Below are 12017 nucleotides of genomic sequence, written 5' to 3'. Positions count from 1 at the left end.
CAGGGAGTGGGTCAAATCTATCTTGTATTTTCCCAGCACGTACCACAGGTCTTAATAAATACCATAAGTATCTAACACTGCCTCTTTAACAGAGGGTATGCTAACACCGGCAAAAATGGCAGACGTCCTCTAGGGAATTTTGTTCAACTCCATGAAAGTAATTTTCACCTCTCTGGATTCACTCTGGGACCCCTTTGCTGCAACCGTCGAAGCACAGCTAAAATCACAAAGCACCCTACATTCAGTATCACCCAAGACAGTTGGAATGAAAGGCTCCCACCGGCACCCAATGGATAGGACTGACGCGACCCCAATCGTCGAGCCTGAATTTCACCCTCACGGCAGGCATGATGACAATCGGGATTTATTTAGGACCGCTAGGAGAGATCACAATATAGAATACTGGAGGAGAGGTTAGCTAGGCCATTATTTACAGCTCCTGAAACTTAAAATTAAAGACCTCAGCCCACTCCACCTGTACAATTAACAGATAGTTTTCCGGGAAAATGCCATAATACGACAATAATAACTACTTAGACAAACCAGGTTTAGTCTTAAATCACTGACAGAATATGCCCTTGACCCAATTAAGCCACTGACCTTGTTTGGTAGCCCAGGCATAGCTTGGAGAGAAATATTCCCTATCACCTGCAGATCGTTCTGGCTAGATTTCAGAGCCGAGGCAGGCCTGTAGCCTCAGCAGACTCCAAACCAAACTGAAAAACTTGCCCCGCTCTGCCCCACTTAGAGTTGAGCCCCACCCCAGGGGAGGTGGAGCTCTTCATCCCACTGGCCAAAAGCCAGTCCCCTTCCAAAATATTCCAAATCCCCCCAGAAGGCTGGTTAAGGAGCTTTGGCCTTAACCAACTTTTGGCTCATCTAACGAATTTACTGGAGTGGAGCGGTGCTTATTATTATCATTATGATTTTTGTTAAGCATGTACTACGTGTCAAGCAATATTCTAAGTTTTGGGGGAGATAAAAGTTAATCGGATCGGGCACAGATCTTGTCCCAAACGGAACATCAAGTTGTCCTAATAAGAGAACTAATGATGTTATTTATTGAGCATTTATGACATACCAAGTAGTGGGCTTAAGCTCTATACAAAAGGAGGAGAGCGGACACAGTCCTTGCCCCACATGGGGTTCCCAGTCTGAGAGGGAGGAGGAATGGGAAATCTGATTCCCCATTTTATAAATGAGGTGAGGCGCAGCAAAGTTGATGTGTCACCCAGCAGGCAAATGGCAAAGTATGACCTAAAATCCTGGTCTCTTTCCTCCGGATGCCACCCTCTCTCCACAAGGCCACATGGCCTTCCACCCTACTGGGCTTGGTCGGAGTCGGTCCCGAAGCTTTGGCAGTTCACCACGCCAATCTTCCCCCCTCCTCGCGTCTCACGTCGCTGAACAGAGAGGGAAGCTCAAGGCCTGGTCTGCAGCCGCCTCGTTCTGGGTCCCGGATGGGAGCGTCCCTTCGACTACGAGTCCAGGAAGAAGGACACCATCAGCAGGGTGTCTGGAAAGGGAAGGAAGAGAAAAATGAGCCAAGTTACGACATCAAAGCCCCGACTGGGCAAAGAAGGGGGGCTGGTCCTGGAGGGGATCCTGGGGAGCAAGGAGGGCCGGGGGCAGGTGGGGGAGGAGGCAGAGAGAGTTGGGGATGGAGGGAGGTGGGGCGAGGCAGGGAACGAGAACAGGATCCAATACCTTGTACTAAGTCTTGGTGGCCATCCTCTGAAACCCGCTCCCAAGCCTGTGGCAGGGCTTGAAGGAAAGGCAGGTTACTCCAATTGATCTGGTTGATGAGGTCTCTCTTTCCCAAGTACCTTTCCGGAAGTTAAGGACCCACCGGGAAGCCGGGAATCCTCCATGGGCAGCTAGAGATTCCCTGTACCCTTCCATTCCTCTTCACAATCTCCCTCTGGGGCAGGAGAGGCCCATAGTACGTTTCACTGAGACACTGAGGCAGTGATTCGACCCACGGGACGGTCTGAAGCGAAGCTGGCCTTTCTGACTTCCATGCCATCATTATTATTATTATTTGTAAGCTCCCCAGTGCTTAGAACAGTGCTTTGCACACAGTAAGTGCTTAATAAATGCCATTATTATTATTATTTGTAAGCTCCCCAGCGCTTAGAACAGTGCTTTGCACACAGTAAGCGCTTAATAAATGCCATCATTACTATTATCATTATTATTTGTAAGCTCCCCTGCGCCTAGAACAGTGCTTTGCACACAGTAAGCGCTTAATAAATGCCATCATTATTATTATTATTATTTGTAAGCTCCCCAGCGCTTAGAACAGTGCTTTGTACACAGTAAGCGCTTAAGAAATGCCATCATTATTATTATCATTATTATTTGTAAGCTCCCCAGTGCTTTGCACACAGTAAGCGCTTAATAAATGCCACATTATTATCCTTATTATTTGCAAGCTCCCCAGCGCTTAGAACAGTGCTTTGCACACAGTAAGCGCTTAATAAATGCCATCATTATTATCATTATTATTTGTAAGCTCCCCAGCGCCTAGAACAGTGCTTTGCACACAGTAAGCACTTAATAAATGCCATCATTATTATTATTATTTGTAAGCTCCCCAGTGCTTTGCACACAGTAAGCGCTTAATAAATGCCACATTATTATCATTATTATTTGTAAGCTCCCCAGCGCCTAGAACAGTGCTTTGCACACAGTAAGCACTTAATAAATGCCATCATTATTATTATTATTTGTAAGCTCCCCAGTGCTTAGAACACTGCTTTGCACACAGTAAGCGCTTAATAAATGCCATCATTATCATTATTATTTGTAAGCTCCCCAGCACCTAGAACAGTGCTTTGCACACAGTAAGCGCTTAATAAATGCCATCATTATTATTATTATCATTATTATTTGTAAGCTCCCCAGCACTTAGAACAGTGCTTTGCACACAGTAAGCGCTTAATAAATGCCACATTATTATCCTTATTATTTGTAAGCTCCCCAGCGCTTAGAACAGTGCTTTGCACACAGTAAGCGCTTAATAAATGCCATTATTATTATTATTATTATTATTATCTCCAGTGTCGATCAGGGCTTTGCTGTGATGTGTTCCAACACCTTCCTGAAAGCACATCTCCTCCAGGAGGCCTTCCCTAAGTCCTCTTTCTCCCTACCCATCCTACCCTCACTGTGAACTCTGTTCTCGACTGTATACCCCTTAATTAATTTGACATTCACCCCAGCCCAACCCTCAGGTTATCTGCCTTTATTTTAGTGTTGGTCTCCCCTTGAAGACTGTAAGATCCTGGTGGTCACAGAGGGTGTCTACCAAAACCTACTAACGTGTACTTTCCCCAGCACTTAGCACAGTGTTCTGCACATAGTAAGCACTCAAATACCATTAATTGATTTAATGCAGCAGCAACCTCACAGTTTCAGAGCCTTATCCCGTGCTGCCTGATTTTCATTTAATCCCTATTTCATCATCATCATCAATCGTATTTATTGAGCGCTTACTGTGTGCAGAGCACTGTACTAAGCGCTTGGGAAGTACAAGTTGGCAACACATAGAGACAGTACCTACCCAACAGTGGGCTCACAGTCTATTTCTTAGGGTATTTGTTACGGGCTTACTATATGGAAGAGAAGCAGCATGGCCCAGTGGAAAGAGCACGGGCTTTGGAGTCAGTGGTCATGGGTTCAAATCCCGACTCCGCCAATTGTCAGCTGGGTGACTTTGGGCAAGTCACTTCACTTCTCTGCTCCTCAGTTCCCTCATCTGTAAAATGGGGATTGACTGTGAGCCCCCCGTGGGACAACCTGATCACCTTGGAACATCCCCAGCGCTTAGTGCACATAGTAAGCACTTTTAATAAATGCCATTATTATTATTATTATATGTCAAGCAGTGTTCTAAGTGCCGGGGTAGATACAAGGTAATCAGGTAGGACACCATTCCTGTCCCCCACGGGACTCACAGTCTAACTAGGAGGAAGATTAGGCATTTTCTCCCCATTTGACAGTTGAGGAAATTGGGGTACACAGAAGGGAAGTGACTTGCCCCAGGTCACACAGGAGGCAAGTGGCAGAGGCAGGATTAGAACCCAGGTCCTCTGACTCTCAGGCCTGGGGTTTATCCACCAGACCACGCTGTTTTCCTAATAGTCCTTAATTATAAGGCACTAATATATCAGCTGGGGCTCGTTCTTCGGAGGGTTTGCTCTATTGCTTTCCTCCTGTGCCTCAGCTGAAAAGATGCACGCTTCCGAGAAGAGCCCGTTGCGTCACGGAAAGATACCCCCCCCCGATCTTACCTCCTTCCCTTCCCCACAGCACCTGTATATATGTATATATGTTTGTATATTTGTATATATTTATTACTCTATTTATTTATTTAACTTGTACACATCTATTCCATTTATTTTATTCAAATTATTTTTATTGATATTTATTAATATTTTATTAATATTAATATTAATATTTTATTAAAATTATTTTATTTTATTTTATTCTGTTAATATGTTTGGTTTTGTTCTCTGTCTCCCCCTTCTAGACTGTGATTCCCACTTCAATCCATACTTCATGCTGCTGCCCGGATTATCTTTGTCCAGAAACGCTCTGGACATATTACTCCCCTCCTCAAAAACCTCCAATGGCTACCGATCAATCTGCGCATCAGGCAGAAACTCCTCACCCTGGGCTCCAAGGCTGTCCATCACCTCGCCCCCTCCTACCTCACCTCCCTTCTCTCCTTCTACTGCCCAGCCCGCACCCTCCGCTCCTCCACCACTAATCTCCTCACCGTACCTCGCTCTCGCCTGTCCCGCCATCGACCCCCGGCCCACGTCATCCCCCGGGCCTGGAATGCCCTCCCTCTGCCCATCCGCCAAGCTAGCTCTCTTCCTCCCTTCAAGGCCCTACTGAGAGCTCACCTCCTCCAGGAGGCCTTCCCAGACTGAGCCCCTTCTTTCCTCTCCCCCTCGTCCCCCTCTCCATCCCCCGTCTTAACTCCTTCCCTTCCCCACAGCACCTGTATATATGTATATATGGTTGTACATATTTATTACTCTATTTATTTATTTATTTATTTATTTTACTTGTACATTTCTATCCTACTTATTTTATTTTGTTGGTATGTTTGGTTCTGTTCTCTGTCTCCCCCCTTTTAGACTGTGAGCCCACTGTTGGGTAGGGACTGTCTCTATGTGATGCCAATTTATACTTCCCAAGCGCTTAGTACAGTGCTCTGCACATAGTAAGCGCTCAATAAATACGATTGATTGATTGATTGATTGATTGATTGTGAGCCCACTGTTGGGTGGGGACCGTCTCTAGATGTTGCCAACTTGGACTTCCCAAGCGCTTAGTACAGTGCTCTGCACACAGTAAGCGCTCAATAAATATGATTGATTGATTGACTGATTAGAGAAGGGGATCTCTCCCTCCCAACCCGCTAGCCCAGGCATTGCTGTGAAAGCTACTTGAAAAGCCGCGCGGCCTAGCAGGAGGCGCTCGGGCCTGAGAGGAGACCTGGCTTCTAATCCTGGCTCCACCACTCGCCTACTGTGTGACTTTGATCAATTCACTTTACCTCTCTGGGCCTCCGTTTCCTCACTGCTAAAATGAGGATTCAATACCTCTCTCCCCCCACTTAGACTGGGAGCCCCGGAAGCGACGAGGATCGGGTCCGATCTGCCTATCCTGTATCTACCGCAGCGCTTAGCCCAGTGCTTGCCACAGCCTGGCTCAGTGGAAAGAGCCCGGGCTTTGGAGTCAGAGGTCAGGGGTTCAAATCCCGGCTCCGCCAATTGTCAGCTGCGTGACTTTGGGCGAGTCACTTCACTTCTCTGGGCCTCAGTTACTTCATCTGTAAAATGGGGATTAAGACTGTGAGCCCCTCGTGGGACAACCTGATCACCTTGTAACCCCTCCAGTGCTTAGAACAGTGCTTTGCACATAGTAAGTGCTTAATAAATGCTATCATTATTGTTAGTAAGCACTTAAATAGCCCAGCTGTCTTTATTTAGGGGAAATTCTTCCTGCAGGAACCTTCCATTTCCATTCCAGGTATCTTTCTGGGCTGCTCAGTTGAACATGATTGATTGATTGATACAGGGACTGGGTGAAGGATACAAGTTCCGATAAGATCTCTCGATATCCTGCAGCCATTCCAGCATGTCCGCGACCGAGGGGATGACAGCGGAACGCTGCAAGACGGCGTCGATGTCCGCCGGCTGGGCGTGCCGCTCGTACACCTCAAACGCTCGCTCCACCTGTCCGCTGACCGCATCTCGGACGCTGAGGAGGGCGGCCCTGGGGGAAATCAACAAAACAGCTGAACATCACGGAAGAGAGGAGCTGCTCACCAATACAGCAGCTGCACCAAACCGGTTAATCTATCAATCGTATTTATTGAGCGCTTACTGTGTGGAGAGCACTGTACTAAGCGCTTGGGAAGTCCAAGTTGGCAACATATAGAGACGGTCCCTACCCAACAGTGGGCTCACAGTCTAAAAGTGGGAGAAAAAGAACAAAACCAAACATACTAACAAAATAAAAGGCATGCGGACGGGCAACGTGTCTACCGACTCTATTAGATTCATCAAAGAGCCCGGACTTGGGAGTTGGAGGTCATGGGTTCTAATCCCGGCTCCGCCACTTGCCATTTGTGTGACTTTGGGCAGGTCACTTCACTTCTCTGGGCCTCAGTTACCTCATCTGTAAAACAGGGATGAAGACTGTTAGCCCCACGTGGGATAACCTGATTACCTTGTATCTCCCCCTTCTACTCCACCCCACGGCACCTGTATATATGTTTGTACGTATTTACTACTCTTATTTGTGCATATTTATTCTATTTATTTTATTTTGCTAGTATGTTTTGTTTTGTTGTCTGTCTCCCCCTTCTAGACTGTGAGCCCGCTGTTGGGTAGGGACCGTCCCTAGATGTTGCCAACTTGGACTTCCCAAGCGCTTGGTACAGTGTTCTGCACACAGTAAGTGTGCAATAAATACGATTAAATGAATGAATGAATACTGCAGTGCTTAGCACATAGTAAGTGCTTAAAAAATACCAACATTATTATTATTATTATTATTATCTCTCCCAAGTGCTTAGTACAGTGCTCTGCACACAAGTGCTCAATAAATACCACCCACTGATTTATTAACTTATTACTACGTGTGTTACGTGCTGGAGTAGAAACCAGGTAATCAATCAATCAATCGTATTTATTGAGTGCTTACTGTGTGCAGAGCACTGTACTAAGCGCTTGGGAAGTACAAGTTGGCACATGTAGACAGTGCATATAGAGCTGGGCATATAGCTTTAATTCTATTTGTTCTGGCGATTTTGACACATTTTGTTGAAGTTGGCAACATATAGAGACAGTCCCTACCCAACAGTGGGCTCACAGTGGACATCATCCCACTCCCCTGTGGCCCCACAGTCTAATTTATCCTCATTGTACAGACGAGGAAACTGAGGTCCAGAGAGGATTGGTGACTTAATAATAATAATGATGATGGCATTTATTAAGCGCTTACTATGTGCAAAGCACTGTTCTAAGTGCTGGGGAGGTTATAAGGTGATCAGGTTCTCCCTCGGGGGGCTCACAGGTTTAATCCCCATTTTACAGATGAAGTAACTGAGGCACAGAGAAATGTCATATATATATAATAAATGTCATATATAATATATATGTATATGTGTATACATTATAATAAATATATAATAAATGTCATATATATAAAATCCCGACTCCGCCACTTGTCAGCTGGGTGACTTTGGGCGAGTCACTTCACTTCTCTGGGCCTCAGTTCCCTCATCTGGAAAATGGGGATTAAGACTGTGAGCCCCTCGTGGGACAACCTGATCACACTGTAACCGCCCCAGCGCTTTGCACATAGTAAGAGCTTAATAAACGCCACTATTATTATTATTAATTATTAAATGTCTGAAAAATCAACCCCATCACCGCGTCCTTTACATCTGCTCTTCCAGCTTGTCCAGGATGGCGTCGCCGGCGGTCAGCTGCTTGCGCTTCAAGCGCTCTCTCAGGTCTGGGAAGGCTCCCAGTGGGGCGGCCTCGAAGGCTATGTGCTGGGCAGCCTGCACCTGCTCCGCCAAGTTCCCCAGGGACCCGAGGAGCGGCTGGCAGTCCTTCAACACGCTCTGCCACACATTCTGCTGCTGTTCGACGGCTCGGAAGCATGTCTTCAGGGCCTCCCACACCGGGGTCAGGCGGGGGCCCGGGGCCTCCATCCTCCGCGTCCCTGCGGTCAACAGAAGCAGAGGATGAGGCGTCTAATCCCGGCCCCGGTGCCACTTGTCTGCTGTGTGACCTTGGGCAAGCCACTTCACTTCTCTGTGCCTCAGTTCCCTCATCTGTAAAATGGGGCTTAAGGCAGTGAGCCCCCATGTGCGACAGCCTGATTACCTCGTGTCTACCTCAGCGCTTAGAACGGTGCTTGGCATGTAGTAAGCGCTTAACGAATGCCCAATTCATTCCATTGCATTTATTCATTCATTCATTCAAGCGTATTTATGGAGCGCTTACTGTGTGCAGAGCACTGTACTAAGCGCTTGGGAAGTACAGGTTGGCAATATCTAGAGACGGTCCCTACCCAACAGCGGGCTCACAGTCTAGAAGGGGGAGACCGACAACAAAACAAAATATAGTTAACAAAATAAATAGAATAGTAAATATGTACAAGTAGAGTAATAAATCTGCACAAACATATATACAGGTGCTGTGAGGAAATACGACTGAATAATTATTGTGTAGTAATGATGATTACGATATTATTATATTATGTAGTAATAATGATGATTACGACATTGTTATTATATTATGTAGTAATAATAATTATGGTATCATTGCTATTGATATAATAATATTACTATGGTAACAGGCCACTAGGGGCGAAGCGGGCCACGTGGAGGGGGGGGGGATGAGACTGCGCCTGCGCATTGACGAGGGCGCGCCTGCGCACTGGTGACGGCTCGCCCCCCTCCCGCCCTTCATTCATTCATTCATTCATTCAATCGTATTTATTGAGCGCTTACTGTGTGCAGAGCACTGTACTAAGCGCTTGGGAAGTACAGGTTGGCAACATCTAGAGACGGTCCCTACCCAACAACGGGTTCACAGTCTAGAAGGGGGAGACAGAGAACAAATATAAATATATATATAACATATAAATATATAATATAAATATAAATATATATTTATAACATATAAATATAAATATATAACATATAAATCTGTGCATATAGCTTTAATTCTATTTGTTCTGACGATTTTGACACTGTCCTCCTGTAGACTGTGCATACAGAGCTGGGCATATAGCTTTAATTCTATTCTGACGATTTTGACACTGTCTCCATGTAGACTGTGCATATAAAGCTGTGCATATAGCTTTAATTCTATTTGTTCTGACGATTTTGACACTGTCTTCATGTAGACTGTGCATATACAGCTGGGCATATAGCTTTAATTCTATTTGTTCTGACGATTTTGACACTGCATGTAGACAGTGCATATAGAGCTGGGCGTATAGCTTTAATTCTATTTGTTCTGACGATTTTGACACTGCATGTAGACAGTGCATATAGAGCTGGGCATATAGCTTTAATTCTATTTGTTCTGACGATTTTGACACTGTCTTCATGTAGACTGCATATAGCTTTAATTCTATTCTGACGATTTGGACACTGTCTCCATGTAGACTGTGCATATAAAGCTGTACATATAGCTTTAATTCTATTTGTTCTTACAATTTTGACACTGTCTTCATGTAGACTGTGAATATAAAGCTGGGCATATAGCTTTAATTCTATTCTGACGATTTTGACACTGTCTCCTTGTAGACTGTGCATACAGAGCTGTGCATATAGCTTTAATTCTATTTGTTCTGACGATTTTGACACTGTCTTCATGTAGACTGTGCATTTGGAGCTGGGCATATAGCTTTAATTCTATTCTGATGATTTGGACACTGTCTCCATGTAGACTGTGCATACAGAGCTGGGCATATAGTTTTAATTCTATTTGTTCTGACGATTTTGACACTGTCTTCATATAGACTGTGCATATAGAGCTGGGCATATAGCTTTAATTCTATTCTGACGATTTTGACACTGCATGTAGACAGTGCATATAAATCTGTGCATATAGCTTTAATTCTATTTGCTCTGCCGATTTTGACACTGTCTTCATGGAGACTGTGCATATGGAGCTGGGAATATAGCTTTAATTCTATTCTGACGATTTGGACACTGTCTCCATGTAGACTGTGCATACAGAGCTGTGCATATAGCTTTAATTCTATTTGTTCTGACGATTTTGACACTCTTCATGTAGACTTTGCATATAGCTTTAATTCTATTCTGACGATTTTGACACTGTCTCCATGTAGATTGTGCATATAAAGCTGTGCATATAGCTTTAATTCTATTTGTTCTGACGATTTTGACACTGTTTCCACGTAGCCTGTGCATATAGAGTTGTGTATATAGCTATAATTCTATTTATTCTGATGTTATTGACACCTGTCTCCATGTTTTGTTGTCGTCTCCCCCTTCTAGATCGTGAGCCCGTTGTTGGGTAGGGACCGTCTCTCTCTGTTGCCGACTTGGACTTCCCAAGCGCTTAGCCCAGGACTCTGCACCCAGTAAGCGCTCAATAAATACGACTGAATGAATGCATGGAGGGGGTGGGAGGCCTAATTTTCCTAATAGACACTCCACACAGTAGACGCTCAATAAATACCATTGAGCGTGGACTGAAATAGACGTGGGCTGGCCTCGAACAGATAGATCTGACGATTCTGAGCAGTTTTATAAAGGGGCCTTCTCCTCCAGAAGCGGAATCAATCAATCAATCATATTTATTGAGCTCTTACTGTGTGCAGAGCCCTGTACTAAGCGCTTGGGAAGTCCAAGTTGGCAACATATAGAGACGGTCCCTACCCAACAGTGGGCTCACAGTCTAAAAGGGGGAGACAGAGAACAGAACCAAACATACTAACAAAATAAAATAAATAGAATAGATATGTACAGGTAAAATAAACAGAGTAATAAATATGTACAAACATATATACAGACAGAATCATCATCATCAATCGTATTTATTGAGCGCTTACTATGTGCAGAGCACTGTACTAAGCGCTTGGGAAGTACAAATTGGCAACATATAGAGACAGTCCCTACCCAACAGTGGGCTCACAGTCTAAAAGGGGGAGACAGAGAACAGAACCAAACATACTAACAAAATAAAATAAATAGAATAGATATGTACAGGTAAAATAAACAGAGTAATAAATATGTACAAACATATATACAGACAGAATCATCATCATCAATCGTATTTATTGAGCGCTTACTATGTGCAGAGCACTGTACTAAGCGCTTGGGAAGTACAAATTGGCAACATATAGAGACAGTCCCTACCCAACAGTGGGCTCACAGTCTAAAAGGGGGAGACAGAGACCAAACATACTAACAAAATAAAATAAATAGAATAGATATGTACAAATAGAGTAAAAAAATATGTACAAACATATATACATATATACAGGTGCTGTGGGGAAGGGAGGGAGGTAAGATGGGGGGATGGAGAGGGGGACGAAGGGGAGAGGAAGGAAGGGGCTCAGTCTGGGAAGGCCTCCTGGAGGAGGTGAATGAATGCAGACCGCTGTCAAAATCGTCAGGACAAGTCAATCGCATTCATTGAGCGCTTACTGTGTGCAGAGCACTGGACTAAGCGCTTGGGAAAATAGAAACAAATAGAATTAACCCCCCGCTGGCGGCCATCCCGCATCCTTCCCTGTCTTTTTCCGGGAAAAGAGCCCGATCCTGCCTCTCTCCGTCCCTCCTGCCCTGGAAATAAAACCGTTACCGTCCGCCTCCGCCTCTCTTTCGGCTTCCTTTTCCCAGTGCGCATGCCCCAACGGAGGGTTTTTCCGTTGGCGGGCGCCGGGATTTGTCGCCCCTCGCGGCGATTGGCCATCCCGCGGGGCGGCCTCCGCTGATT

General features: G+C 45.1%; 1 protein-coding gene across 1 annotated transcript; it reads right to left on the bottom strand.

Annotated features, from left to right (window-relative positions):
• Nucleotides 1–348: 348 nt before the first annotated feature.
• Nucleotides 349–11900, bottom strand: C16H1orf109 (chromosome 16 C1orf109 homolog). Its single transcript, XM_038758071.1, has 5 exons — nt 11883–11900; nt 7971–8256; nt 6115–6294; nt 1708–1826; nt 349–1516 (listed from the first exon to the last, which is right to left on the bottom strand). Exons 2-5 carry the CDS (start codon nt 8243–8245, stop codon nt 1479–1481), a joined length of 612 nt encoding a protein of 203 aa, XP_038613999.1. The 5' UTR covers nt 8246–8256; nt 11883–11900; the 3' UTR covers nt 349–1478.
• Nucleotides 11901–12017: the final 117 nt, after the last annotated feature.

The sequence above is a fragment of the Tachyglossus aculeatus genome, chromosome 16 (genome assembly GCF_015852505.1).
Source record: "Tachyglossus aculeatus isolate mTacAcu1 chromosome 16, mTacAcu1.pri, whole genome shotgun sequence".
NCBI classification, from domain to species: domain Eukaryota; kingdom Metazoa; phylum Chordata; class Mammalia; order Monotremata; family Tachyglossidae; genus Tachyglossus; species Tachyglossus aculeatus.
This window is presented reverse-complemented; position numbering and strand designations above follow the sequence as displayed.

Excerpts from the sequence above, each read along its gene's own strand:
- C16H1orf109 (XM_038758071.1), bottom strand. The coding sequence starts at position 8,245 with ATGGAGGCCCCGGGCCCCCGCCTGACCCCGGTGTGGGAGGCCCTGAAG. Across the intron at positions 6,295-7,970 it reads GACAAGCTGGAAGAGCAGAT|GGCCGCCCTCCTCAGCGTCC; the intron begins GTAAAGGACGCG and ends GATTTCCCCCAG. Across the intron at positions 1,517-1,707 it reads CCACCAAGACTTAGTACAAG|ACACCCTGCTGATGGTGTCC; the intron begins GTATTGGATCCT and ends TTCCCTTTCCAG.